This window comes from Chanodichthys erythropterus, chromosome 7, assembly GCF_024489055.1.
Source record: "Chanodichthys erythropterus isolate Z2021 chromosome 7, ASM2448905v1, whole genome shotgun sequence".
Classification (NCBI taxonomy): Eukaryota; Metazoa; Chordata; class Actinopteri; order Cypriniformes; family Xenocyprididae; genus Chanodichthys; species Chanodichthys erythropterus.
This window is the reverse complement of record NC_090227.1, coordinates 26,618,586-26,633,601: the sequence shown is the minus strand read 5'-3', so window position 1 is coordinate 26,633,601 and position 15,016 is coordinate 26,618,586. Positions and strand designations below refer to the sequence as shown.

Below are 15,016 nucleotides of genomic sequence, written 5' to 3'. Positions count from 1 at the left end.
TAAGCAAGTTATATAATAAATGATACAGCACCTTGATGAAGTCTGTCATAGACGGTGTTCAGAAATAATGAAGTCTGGGAGATCGTTCTTTGTGATGTTTTATAAATCATGCACACAACTCCTTTTTGCTTAGCTCTGAATTAGCTGTTCAAATTGAAATATTGGGACCTGACAACAACCATGTTGTTCTCAGTTGCTGGTTTAGCTTTTTTCATCCATGTGACAAAAAGAAAACTCATTAAAATCTTGAATATCTCTTACAGTGTTCCTAATGGATAATGCACAGTAAAAACTAAGTGTAAGTTTACTTTCCTGTGAAAATATGATCATAAAAGCCTTCAAGTGGGCTGGTTTGACTGAAATATGCCGAAAGCTCATCACTCATCATTAACATGTCTCTTTTACCACCAGCTAAGAGGCTAAAATGTAGACCTTACCTCATTTCTGCTGTTTCATTACTTTACCAATTTATGAGCTCCGTTTAGAGAGGAAAAAGAGAGAGGGAAGGAGAATTGAGTGATTTATTGATGGCAAAAGGGAATCCATTTTGTTTGTGCAAGGCAGGTAAATGAGGTGTCACTCTGAAAGAGCACTCTCTCAGTCTGGAGCTTTCAGTGATGGATTCCACCCTCAGGATATCCAGACCTGCCACTCCCTCGACACTCACCCATCGACAGAAGAGCAGGGATTGGAGGAGTGAGTCTGCTGATTTCCTATTGGCCACTGGGAGATTTAAGAGGTGGCGCTGAGTTCAATATGCAATATCTTTTCGATATTCAATATCTTTTGCGTTCCTGATGGCTCATTCTTGCCACTGGCCTCTTGCTTATTCCACCCTTATGGTCATTCTCAGTTTAAGCTTGACTTTAACAGACCGAACCAACCAAGAATCCATTGAAGCAAAGAAACAGTAGTAGAGACATTTCATGTCCAGGTCACATTTCACCCCAGAATCAAAAAAGAATATTTGATATTGTTTATAAAATGTAAATAATAAAATATGTAATATGTATAAAAAAAAAAAAAAAATAAAAAAAAGTAATATATTATTTTTATTAATATATTATTTTAAAAGCTACTGTAATACAGTAAAAAGTAGTTGTTTTTTATTTAAATTAGTGTACATTATAAGAAATACAACAAATACTGTGGTAATATTTTGGTTGTTTTCACATTCATTTTTCTATTAACAAGACATAGCTGTTAATACAATTTAGTAATGATAATAGGTAGTCTGGCTATCACCAGACCAAGCTCAATTTAAAATTGAACATTGGTTTGGGGAGTTCAAAGATCAACGATCCGGGTGACGTACTTTGCAGAGCGATGCGAAAACTCCAGGCAGGTTTACCGCGTGTCTCAATCAGCTCCCTAGTTCAGTAGTCGGGGCACTGATCAGGGAATCAGCCACACTCACTAGCATAATATACTGATTCATGACCTAGGGAACTAGGGAGCTGATTGAGACGCAGGGTTAGTTTGTATTGGTTTGCAGCATTGATCCGCGGTTTGCAGAAGCAGCAATGGCATCGAGCGATTTTTGCAGGTTGTGCAAATAAACATGAAAGTGATCGGTATTTACATCCACTCGAGCGATTTGTTTGCTAAATAAAGAAGTCATTCAGCATCGTCGAGAGGTTAAAAGGCGACTCTGATACTGTTCTGGTTCAGTGTAAATGAACGCGGAATATAGCCGCCCTAAACTACGTCACTGTCATGACAACCAAAAAGAATTCCAGTCAGCTCAGGCGGCGCGAGATTCAAGAAGCAGGGAGACGAAACATATAGAGCAAATAATAAAAAATATTGTCTACCATCAAGGAGCATTGAAGTAAAAGAGTCCTGTACTCACATCGTGAAGCAAACCACCAAATAACAGCAGAGAATCGTCGTGTGTCATTAATCGCCGTTTGTAATCTTCCTATGAAGAGACTGTCGGATCAACACTCTGCTACATTTCTCTCAGATAAGGTAAACGCTTAACACAATCGGCGTCACTGTGATTGTGCATTGTTATTTTGGAGTGATGGTCGTGCGAGAGACGGGAAGATCAGATAGAGTTTGAAAGCTGCTTGCCGTCGCTTCTCTATCGTCATCGTGTTATACCCGCCAATAGCGAGCAAGGTGGATAAGCCAGTCTGTGATTGGTTCCCGCAAAAGTGTAACAGCGCAGCAGAAATGAATGCACGGGTTTCCAGACTGAGTTGCCGAGCGAAATCAAATCGCCGGCAGATCAGGCTGGGTTTACCCAGACTAGATAATAGGTTGTTTGCACATGACGTCACAGCAGCAGCGCGAATGAGTCTGGAGGGCAGGGACTGATCTTTCTATATAGGAATCCTAACAAAATCTCAAAATTCGTATGTTTTGCGTCGTTTATGGTTGCTCAAATCGATAAAATCGAGAACCCAGAGGGTGTTTATATCATTTACATAACTTATACCGTTTTTTATAACTTATATCGTTTTTTAACTTTAGAAGTTGTCGCCTTTAATAACATTTTGCATCTGCTGATACTGAAATGAATATGGATACCTGCTTACCTTATTTGTTTTTGACTTTAAATATCCACATTCTCATGGTATCGTTTGCAGGGAAGAGAAGATATTTTATCCCATTGAATGATAATTTGGTGTTTTCAATTAAGTTTTTTACTATCCCGTTCACAATGTTGATCTGGTTACCATGAGAACAGTGTCACAGGATGCTGCTTCAGCCATCATATGGTAGAAAATGTCCAAATAAATAAATGTTTAACAAGCTGACAGAATTCAACAACGATTCAACAACAAAGACAAAACTTTCAAAAACACTCAGCTATGTGATTATTTTATTGAGTGATAGGGAGTGGGTTCAATCAGTGACAGTATTAGATTTGATATACGGCGTCTTCCCGTCACCTCCTCAGCCTGCTTTCCTTAGTGTGATTTTACACGTATAAAAAGCAACAATTGTATTACACCATCCAGTTTTTTCTTTGAACGATGATGTGAGCTCCTGTTGCAATTCACGATTCAGCATTAATGACCTACAATCGCGACAGAAAATCAAAAATACTGCCCTAACTTCACTAGTAGAAAGGCAGAGCGATATTAACAAACCAAACTAGAACTGAACGCGGCATGACGGCAGCTTCACATTCTCAATATCTACCTCCTCGATGGCAGGAAAATCTTTCAATTCAGTGGAAAAGTCACTCCTCTTCATAACATAAGGATCACGTCCAACATCTGTTGTGATTTTCTGTTTATACCTTTCTAAACCAGCACAGAAAGGACTTTTCTCCATCTCTTCCATTCTAATTTTCACTGCTTGCCCTCCACCGGTATTTTGTGCGTCACCAGAACCACGTGATTGCAAACAACCTATTGGACTGAGAATTGGAGGTGGTAGTATTATAATATAGCCTTGAAAAGTGTCATAATGCAGAACGCCTTAAAGAGTTAGTTCACCCAAAAATGAAATTTCTGTCACTAAAGGGGTCAGACAATGCCACTTTTATAAGATGTAAAACAAGTCTCTGATGTGTGTATGTGAAGTTTTAGCTCAAATCACTCCACAGATCATTTTTTATAGCATGTTCAATTTGTAACTTTTTGCGGGTGCGTCCCTTTAAATGCAAATAAGCTGCTGCTCCTACAAAGAGGGCGGAGTTACAAGAGCTCATGTTAGCAGCAGCGATTACCTTAGACTCTCAGACCCCCTTTGTTGTGTGTTTTGGAGGGCAGGGTTTATGTAAATTTTAGGGTTTGTTGTAGTCCTTAAACAGAGAATTCTTTAAAAGAAAATATCTCCCTTTTCTTTGAACTTTGAGCTTCGTAACTTTGGAGACTTTTTTAAATTGTTAAAATAGTCCATGTGACTACAGTCTTCAAGTGGGATGGCATTCAGAGCCTGCATAATAATAAATAAATAAATACAATTTTAAAAAAAATACAGTGGCCATTGATTTGACTTTTGAGCCTGCTTGGGATGAGGTAACGTGGGTGCGTGTCTGAACTTTGTTTCTTCATCTCTGGATCGTATTCAAACACCCAGGATTCATCTCCTCTGTTCACTCGGCTCAAAAAATCAGGCTCTCTTTCCAATCGGGCCAACAGGTCTTGTCAAACAAGTTGACACTGTTCCTTCTGATCAGGTGACAGGTTCTTTGGAACAAGTTTTGCATACACTTTTCTCAAATGTTCAAATCCTGAGTCACAATTTCATGAACAATTGACTTGGTAATTCCCGTTTCTGATAGTGAGCCTTTGGTCACATTTGACAACAGACCACACTGCATCCACATTCTGTTCCGTTTTTGACGAATAGGGGGCATCCTGATCGTTGTTCATCTTCAACACCTTCTCGTCCTTCCTTGAAGGCCTTGTGCCATCGGTACATTTGTGCAGATGATAGCTTGACTTCTCCATAAGTGTTTCTCACCATTTTCAAAGTTTCTGATGCACTTTTACCCAATTTCACACAAAATTTTATTGCATACCGCTGTTCCAAACTCGCTTGCATTTTTCTTAATACGAGTCACTTGAACAGGGTGTCACAAAAAACACCCTGAGTTTCTTGACTCTGTGTTCTAGCTTATTCCTGGCACCCCACCCGAGGTTACCTTGGCCAGCTTCTTCTTTCACAGAGCCCTTCTCGAGAATAGGAACTCCATTCTCATATTCTGGACACACCTCTTATAAATATATATTTTTACACTCAAAACTTCTTTCTTTTCATTTTGGTTTGAAATAATGTAATTTTTTGAGGTCCTCTTCTGGGAACAATCTGAGAACAATTGTCTTTCTCATTGCAAAATATTCTAAAGGACTAAAAAGGAAAAATACAAGGAAGGGATGGAGAGAGAGAGAAGTGAGGAGAGATAGGTAATTTCTTGTTGATAGCGGCTTCTCCAAAATTGCTGGGAGGATAGGATGACCCAATAAACACAAACACACACACATTTATGCTCTGCCAGAGGAGAGGCTTCACACCGACTCCATTACACTCAATTAACCCCTAAAAGGGGCAAGACAGACTGAGAGAGATTCCAGCAGAAGAACGGAAGAGATGATGAGAGAGAATGAGACATAACTCATTTCATTCTTTCATCTTAGTCTGTCCACAGAGACCATTTTACGATTGTGCACTTATGCAAATAACCTTTTGCGAGATAATGACTGATTCTGATGCCTTATTCTGTTATTACAAAGTGTATAAATCTCTCCATTGAGGCAGGACTGGTTGGTCTCAACATCATTTTTTTTAGAAGGGTCATTTCTTCCAGATAATGTCTTTTTGGCTTTATTCCTATTGTCAATCGAAGATAATTTTAGCTGGAATTTTTAAAGAAAGGCGCAGTTTGATAGCAGTGTGGTAAAGCTGGTGTCAAAGCTGAGCTAATAATGAAGTCACACTGAAACTATTTTTGTGATGTCAATTATTAAAGATTTCTAAATATTAAATACGGTAACAGTATGTAAATAATGCTTTTATATATATAAAAGCATTATTTACATACTGTTACCGTATTTAATATTTAGAAATCTTTAATAATTGACATCACAAAAATAGTTTCAGTGTGACTTCATTATTAGCTCAGCTTTGACACCAGCTTTACCACACTGCTATCAAACTGCGCCTTTCTTTAAAAATTCCAGCTAAAATTATCTTCGATTGACAATAGGAATAAAGCCAAAAAGACATTATCTGGAAGAAATGACCCTTCTAAAAAAAATGATGTTGAGACCAACCAGTCCTGCCTCAATGGAGAGATTTATACACTTTGTAATAACAGAATAAGGCATCAGAATCAGTCATTATCTCGCAAAAGGTTATTTGCATAAGTGCACAATCGTAAAATGGTCTCTGTTTGTTTGATATAAATATAAATATAAAAAAACACATACTGTGTGTGTATGTGTGTATAAATACACACACAGTATGTGTTTTTTTATATTTTCAGTTTTCATTTGAATTTTAGTTTAATTTGAGAATTTGAAGATTTTAGTTTAATTTGAGAATTTTGTTTTATATTTCTTTTTAGCTTTCATTTAATTTTTATTAAGTTTTAGTCATTTTAGAACCCCTGCTTATTTTCGTTTAACAATTTTTTACAAATTTAGCTAATAGTAACAACAGTGAGTGGTGTATATTGCACAGGGTATGTTTCATTATGTACATCCTTTGGGTAAAGTAGAGATGATAACACACGTACGACATGAGTTTGTGGATTAGTTGTTCACAGCATGATGACAGCAAGGAGACTTAGTCTGTGACTTCGGATCAAGCGTCAGTCCTTTTTCTCTCAAGCTGCTATTACCTAAAGAGAGAAAGATCCGTGAGAGACGACGGAAAAGAAGCCTCTGATTCATTGTTGACACTGGCACCTGGCGAATCAAGACAGTTGCTTTCAATTTATCTCTCCATGATGGCAGTTGCCAGGGTTACCGAAGTATAGTTGGTGTCCAAGGAGGCAGCCGAGAGGATGCTCAGGAGAGGTATAGAGCCAATATATCACTTTGTCACACCCTTCAACAGGACACTGTATGCCTGAGGGGTTTAGTGTGGTCGATCAGCTGAAGGTTGATGTTCTGTGTGAGAGTTTGTGGGGTTCTTGGGCTTACACATGTCTGTATGTGTGAGTTAATACCTAAAGGTGTATGTCAGGGTGTGTGTCATTAGGTTTTAGTGAGGTCAGTGCTTCTCTACAGAGAAACACATGTTAGAGCTTATGAGTACATTCAAGCTGAGGTAGTTAAAATGAGTTTCTGGTCATACAGAATGCCGCTGTGTTTCAAAACCTGGGGAGGTTCCTACCTTGACAGCACTGAATGTTCAAACCAAACATTTTGAGGCATTTAGATATTTCAGTAAACATTTTTAGGCATCATAGCTGGATTCAAATAGAAACGTTTGGCACATCTGAACCAAACATTTTAGGCATCATTTTGTGTTTGAGTATTTGAATAGAACATCTTCAAATCAATACACATTTTAGGCATTATAAACATGCTTAAAAAATATAAATGCGTTCATATATATTTTTATATAAGTGAATTGCCTATCTAGACAGCATATTTCACAGGTAAATTAAAATGTTCAAATTGAACAGCTTTAGACATCATATACATGCATTTGATGCTTTTGATTCAGACATTTGAATTAAATGTTTATGGCCGTCATCAAAGTCCCTTTAAGACAAGTCATTTCACTCGCGGCCATCTTTGAAACGGCTCTTGGTCATGCAGCTCCTATCTCTTTGAATTGGTAAAAAAAACCCATCAAATTCTCCAAAGCTGTTTGCCAAGCTTTCGAATGAATTTCAATTTTGAAATCACCAATGAAATCTTTCTCATAAATTTTGTTCTAAACGTTCAAATCATGACAAAAATATGGTATTTTTCAGGCTGGATCAAGCTAATGTGCATGCACAATCCTAAGGTCCAATCCCAATTCGACCCCTTACCCCTTCCCCTTTCCCCTTCCCCTTTGTTTCGCGCGTTCACGTGAAGGGGTAGGGGTGTCCCAATTCTCATTTGGTTGGAGGGGAAGGGGTAGGGGGAAGGGCCAGGTAGAAGGGGTATGATAAATTTGCAGAGAGACCCATAAATGTAAGTATTTTTGTTACGGTAAACAGTATTTTAGTAATAAATAATCACTTGTTTTATGTTGCCTTTAATCTTGTGTTCATGTATACGGTTATGTTCTCCGAAAAAGATTTGTTAAAATCGCTATGAAAAAAAGTTTGCTAATGTTTTTAACTATGATAGTTACACAACATATTTTTTTATATTTTATTGAAACCCGCGTTGATTTGACAACATAAATTCAAATCCGGTGGCAGCTAACTTGTCTTTTTGCCGCATGCCTGATTAATGTATTGTTTTGTTGTGGTTACATCCATAAATACGTTACGTTACATGATATAAACAAAGTGCATTCAGTTTGCGTGCTTATTCATCAGTATTGTATGTTCTGTATCAACCAGGGACTCCTGAGGAAACACGCAGGCTCGTCTCCTTTGTCTTATGCGAAGAACTGAAGACAAATGCAAAAAAATAGCTGTCGCCCAAGCAACAGAGATCACTATAGCTATCGATGGCATCATAAGGCTTTTTTAGCATGACCCTTTTTATTAACGAGACCCATAAGCATATACAACCATGTAGCTAAAGAAGCCAAAACGAATTATTAAAAACAAAAAACTGAAGGTAAACCTGCGTTGCTCTCATAGTGGTTAACGTTACCTCTCTCTTTTGGTGAAGTGGAGCAGCTGCTCTTGCTCAATGGCATGGATTGCACTATGGACTATTGTACCTTTTGTATATTTTATTTTTTTAACAGTATTTTTTTTTTTTATAATGAACAAGCTGCGATGTCAGGTTTCCACTGCTTTGTTGTGTGTGTGTGAGGCGCGGGCGCGATCAAACAGCTGTCTTTGCAGGGGACTTGCCTCATCATCATGGCAACGGTTCGTGGCCAGGTCAGATTACGTCAGAGTTTGTTGCCGTCTGGTGGAAAACTGTTCACACAGCGCAGACATTCCACGACCCGACAAACGCCGATTAAACATGTTCAGTCGAGTGAAAACCGACTCCAACAGACGCCAACAGGGGTATCACACCGATCCAAAAAACTCCAACAGACGAGTGTTGTCGGTGCGGTGTGAATTGGCCTTTAGAAGCGTGTGATAAACATCGGCGCATCTATGACGTAGGAGCTAGCGACGACTTATGATGACGTGTAACGGTCTAGTAGTGGTGTCCAATTTCTTAGGGGAATATTTTCAGCCCTACCCATTGACACTCTGTTTCAAGGGGCAAGGGGAAGGGGTAGGCGTAGGGGGAAGGGGAAGGGGTATAAAATAGAATTGGGATTGGGCCTATATGTGCGTCTCTTGTGTCTCATTTCGGAGGCACGTGTCTGACTGTTTCTATAGGAACCGGAGCTTCTAACGGCCGCTGCAGTGATGCAATGACTTTACCAATTGGCGATTGGCTCTTATTTAGAAGGCAGGACTTATATATCATAGGTGTTATCGAATTACCTGCTTTAAAACCAAAAGTTTTTTGGCATTATAATACTTCTTTACAATTAGGGATGTCCCGATCAAGTTTTTTTGTTCCTTTTCTGATTCGAGTCGTTGAATTTTTAGTGTCTGCCAATACCATGTCCCAATCCGATACTTGTAAGTGCTTGGTGCACTTCAAGTACATTAAAGTTGTTAAAATCAATTCATTGTATACAGGGATGTGCAGAGAGTTTCTCAGGGGTAGGAGCTCAAATGTAGAAAGGGGGGATTTATCACTACGAAGTAATTATATTTATTATAATCTCTCTCTCTCTCTCTCTCTCTCTCTCTCTCTCTCTCTCTCTCTCTCTCTATATATATATATATATATATATATATATATATATATATATATATATATATATATATAAGAAAAAAAAGTGGAGATAAGGTTACAGGGACAATAAGGAATGTCCCTGTAAGGCCAGAGTGAAAGACAGTCAGGACAGTAGATTGAATTGTCACTTGATCGGGCCAGTGCTGCATTATAAATTTTATCTTTGGCATGTTTATAAGCCTTGTCAGTTTAAACATTCAAGCGATTTTTAATTATTCAAATTAAAGCGCAAGAAGATGCAAAAAAAAAAAAACTCAATTCAATATGCAAGTACTAAATTGAGTTCTCTTTCGCGTCTTGCGCTTGAACTGAGAAATACACACAACAAAAGTATGTCAAAATGCCCATCTTGGCAAATATTAATGTAAATGTTGAATGTTAAATTATGTCTTACTGAACGTAAACAGATGAGAAATAAAACATATGTGTACCAGTATATTGGATCTGTGCATTCGGTCTTAAAGTGACAGCAGCCTAATATTCCTGCTGCCGTCTGTGTCATTAATGTTAATCAAACAACAAAAGACAAAGAGAAAATCACTGATCTTGACTGAACAACTTTTGTAGCTTTAACAAGGATTAAACTATATTTAAATTGTTCAGTGAAGAACATAAGTGTTATTTTACATTTGATTATTCCTTTTCTGTACCTGAAAACTACTGTTAGACTTACCTGAAAAACTTAAAGCACTGTTAATTTTATTTGAATCTTTGTTCTGTTGTATTTATTTGAGCTGTTGCTTGTGATTTGTTTATTTGTTATTATTTTATTACTAATTACTAACTTGTATTCAATAATTTTTGAACTTTATATTAGTTAGACCAGAGGTCTTCAGCCCTGTCAACACTGTCCTGCAAAATTTATTTACAACATGCTTCAGCACACCTATTTGTTTTTTTAAGTGATCCTGAAGAGCTTGATTAGCTGGTTCAGGTGTGTTTTATTAAGGTTGAAGCTAAACTCTGCAGGACAGTGGGTCCCAAGGAGCAGGGTTGAAGACCTGTGAGTTAGATTAGTAGTTATTGCTGTGGTATTTAAAATTAGAATCAATCAAGAATTATGAAATTTCTCTGATATCTAAAAACTAAAGATTACAACAAAACTGTAAATAAATGACTTTCGAGTGATTTGTGATAAAAGTGCTAAGTCAAATATGCTAAGCTTCTTCTTGCAGTTGAAACACAATACCATTGCAACAGCCACATGCCGAGAATGAAGAATAAGATCTGCAAAATGTCCTCCATTGTTGTTTACTGCGTCGCTTTCTTCTTTGCGCGAGAATGATATCGATCGCTACTTTCTGGCATACACCACGCATCAAGTAAGAGTTCTGTTGGTGGTGGAAATGCAGGCTAGATCAGGGTTTACTTTCCCGAATCGTACTTTACTGTACTGAGCCGTACCGCTCGGTGGAAAGGAGCCATTAGTGCATTCACCCCATTACATTTGAGCAGAATACCAGTAGACTGGAAGTTTTTTTGTTTAAGTAGAGGGGAAGCTAACATCCTTAGGCCACATAAACCTGTTAAAGCTCATTAAACGCTGTTCCTGAGTGTGTTTTTCTGCCACCAGTGCTTATTACCTAAAGAGAAAGAACCATGAGAGACTGTAGAAAAGAAGCCACTGATTAATTGTTGACACTGGCACCCGGCGAATCAAGACAGTTGCTTTCAGTTTATCTCTCCATGATGGCAGATGTCAGGGTTATCATACACATGTTCAAATCTTGAATGGAATGTTTGGACTGTCTAGGTAGACTGTGGCTTGTGGCTTTGTGGCTTCACACAGCATGTGAAACTTCTTCATGCATGCGAGTCAGATCGGCCAGAGCAGGAGTGTGACATTTATGTCATCTACAGGCTGCCGTTCCTCAGTCGCAGCTGCACTGCTTCAAATCTATCATCTTACAAATGTCCTAAATAAAAAAGAACACTTGTCAGAGGCTGTGTATGTCTGTTTTATGATGATTGATGTGTGTGAAATATGGTATTACTGCAGAGTCGGACGATGATTTTCAGTGCTGTTTATTACAGCCTTGTGGAGGCTCTGACTGATCAATACTGAGTCAGAGGAAACCGTGACGACAGGACTCCATACCTCTCCGTCTCTCATCCGTTCTCTTTCATCTTACAGCCTCTGTCCATCATTTCTTCTGTGTTACTTTCTCTTTCCCATCCTTCTTTCCTTTACAACCCTTTGCTCTTTCAGTTTCTTATCAAATCTCCACCCTTAAATTCCACTCTCTTTCTTGTTACTCTGCATTTACATGCTGCAGTCACTCTAGCCTCGTACCGCTGCAGTAATTGGAAAGCCGTCACTGAGCTCGATGTTTGAAACGAGGGATTGCCGGAAAGAGTGTGTGAAGGTGCATGTGTGTTCAGACTGACTGATTTTGACAGTAAAGGCAAAAGTTTAAGAATTTCCTTGTTCATGCTGGAAGATATCAGCTTTTTTGAGAATCAAAACAGAGTCATCAATTCATTAAACAACACGTTTTGCAGATTTCATTCAGCACATTTTTGGCATGTTTGTTCCATTTACCTCATTTGCATAACACTTTTAGTGAATCAGGTGCTAAAACAGCAGAAAAGCTATGCAATCAGTAGGTGTGATTCATTATTAGTGGACTTACACCATAACATTTGAGCAGAATACCAGTAGAGGGGAAGTTAACTTCCTTAGGACATTAAAGCCCATTAAACGTTGTTCCTGAGTGTGTGTTTTGCTGTAGTGCATGTGAATTCTTGTTTTGTGTGTGTGTGTGTGTGTGTCCATGGAATGAATGGATGAACGACTTGAGATGAATGAGAGAGACAGGGCTACAGCCACTCTTCCTGCAGCTGCATTAACATTCAGAAGCTGTCTTACTGACAGAGAGAGAGGGAGACGGGGAGGGCAGAAAGACAGCGGAGGGGAGGGGAGGACTTGGAGGGCAGAGAGAGAGAGAGAGAGGGTTAGGAGGGGCTGTTGATTACAGCACTAGGAGAATGTGTGTGTATGTGTGTGTGTTTGTGCTGTTTTAGGGGGGGTGAGGTGAGTCGTGCTCAACCCCCCCCACACACTAATCAAACCGGACCCCCGGCGCCCGCGCGTTGTCGTCGGCGACTGTCCGTGTACGGATAGAATGTTCAGGGCGGGAGCGCGCCAGCCCAGCCACGGGGAAACGGCGCAGCCTCGTCACAGCGTGTGTGCGTGTGCGAGCGTGTGCGCGAGAGCCACGGGGAGTGAACATGCCCCACTCGCGGCGAGTGCAGCCCGAGCGCTCGGCGCCGTTCGCGACAGGCAGCCGTTAACGGGAGCAAGGGGGAGGGCGGGGAGCGCTCAGAGGGAGGAGAGGAGAGGAGAGGTGGAAGAAAGGAGGAGAGAGGAGCAGAAGAGGAGAGAGTGATAGGAAGAGAGGGAGTGAGCCGCTCGCACCTGACGGCCCTGGCCGGTTCGGGAATATCGAGGAGGAGACCCACGCGTGCACGCACGCTGCCGCCTTCTCACGGGACCATGTCGGTGACCACCGGATTTGGCTACCAGTTGCCGGGCATCACCACGGTAACCTATGTTTTTGTTTACAGCCCGGGGACGGTCCAGCGGGACCCCAGCCCTCCTCCCGCGGGGCCCTCGCACACACTCTCAGGAGCCCGGGGCCCCAAACGGAAACTCTACAGCGCTGTGCCGGGGCGCACCTTCATCGTGGTCAAACCGTACACGCCGCAGGGAGAGGGAGAGATCCAGTTGAACCGTGGAGAGAGGGTCAAAGGTGAGTGCCCTTTCCCTGCTTATCACTTTGCATCTGACAGCTGTCATTCATCTGGATAGAGGCGGGGTTTGGCTGAGTGAGATTTGTGATGCAAAAATCAATTGGGAGCAGAGGCTTATGGTTTGTGCATTGCAATGTGTCTCTGATTTTTGAGTTGACTTATTAGGCTTTAGGGGAAGTCTTCAAAAAGTGTGTCACTATTGTAAAACAAAATCACTGTAATATGTGACCCTGGACCACAAAACCATTCATAAGTAGCATGGATATATTTGTAGCAATAACCAACAATACATTGTATGGGAAAAAATGATTGATTTTTCTCTTATGCCAAAAATCATTAGGATATTAAGTAAAGATCATGTTCCATGAAGAAATTTTGTAAATTTCCTACCATAAATATATAAAAAATGTGTTTTTGTGAGTGGATATGCATTGCTAAGGACTTCATTTGAACAACTTTAAAGGTGATTTTCTCAATATTTAGATTTTTTTGCAACCTCAGATTCCAGATTTTCAAATAGCTGTATCTCAGCCAAATATTATTAAGCTTATTTTTTCAGCTTTCAGATGATGTATAAATCTCAATTTTAAAAAATTACCCTTATGACTGGTTTTTTGGCCCAGGCTCACACATAAGGTATAAAGGTTAAAAAAAAAAAAAAAGGTTGTTATCAACTGAGTTTACTTTTTTTATTTTATTTTTTTGGTTTATTTAGGAACAAAAACAAAGTAACACTACTTACATTAATCAGCCAAGCTGTTGTCAGATATCGGTCGTTAATCTCAAAATGGCATACTGTATATATATATATATATATATATATATATATATTCATATATATATATATATATATATATATATATATATATATATGCATATATAATATAATATAATATAATATACATAAATATATATATATATATATATATATATATATATATATATATATATATATATTAAAATTTGCCCTGTGTTCACACTTTGTAATGTAACTGTACTTATTACTGTAATTTGAAATTAAAATTGTATTTACAATTGTGTGTATAAATAAATATATATTTATATTTAAATATATTTATATTTTAAATAAATATAAATCATACATATTAAATTATATAGATTTATAAATCATTATTTCCTAAATACTACAAATAAATATACATTGAAAATATATTTTTGCAAAAAAAAAAAAAAAATTACATTGGAATACAGTACAAATAGGTGCATAATACACGACAATGCATGCTGAGGAACCCAGTATGCTTATATATATATATATATATATATATATATATATATATATATATATATATATATATATATATATATATATATATATATATATATATATATATATATATATATATATATATATATATATATATATATATATATAATATATATATAGTAAAATATTGTCAATACTATAGCCAGAAAGTAATTTAGGATAGAACTACATCTTATGATTGAGTTATGAACAGGACTGTAGTTGAATCCAGAGTGACCTACAGTGTGTCTGTTTTGCGTGATGCACGTCTTTAACATGTCATGGTATGTCTCAGAACAGGGAGACAAGGGGTTGTTGTCTGTCAAACGCTGCTCTCTGGAGAACGTCTTTCTTATCACAAACATACACACACACTGGCGTTCAGCTGTAAGGGCCATGCTTACTTGCTCTAGGTAATGAATCTTGAACTGGAGGAGATTCAACTCAGAATCAAGTCAGACAGTATTCATTTTTCCTGTGTACATGTGATGTTATTAAAAAATGTGTTGGTCTAACTCATACTCGCTGTTGAGCGTGTAAATGAATGCTGCTCTGGTTTGTGCGTGTGTGCGCACATGGCTCAGGTTCATGGCTTATGTGTTGT

The 15,016-nt window shown here is 38.5% G+C and overlaps 1 protein-coding gene across 10 annotated transcripts in view; it reads left to right on the top strand.

Annotated features, from left to right (window-relative positions):
• The window catches only part of shank3a (SH3 and multiple ankyrin repeat domains 3a), a 377,964-nt gene that overhangs the window by 252,423 nt on the left and 110,525 nt on the right, over nucleotides 1–15,016 (top strand). For all 10 annotated transcript variants that reach the window (XR_010895495.1, XR_010895498.1, XR_010895494.1 and 7 more), the window contains one exon: nucleotides 12,960–13,144. Coding sequence is in view for 3 of the 10 variants with exons in the window: in XM_067389993.1 (XP_067246094.1) it covers nucleotides 12,960–13,144 (185 nt within the window). In the remaining 7 variants the exon portion in view is untranslated. The remainder of the gene's footprint in view (nucleotides 1–12,959; nucleotides 13,145–15,016) is intronic.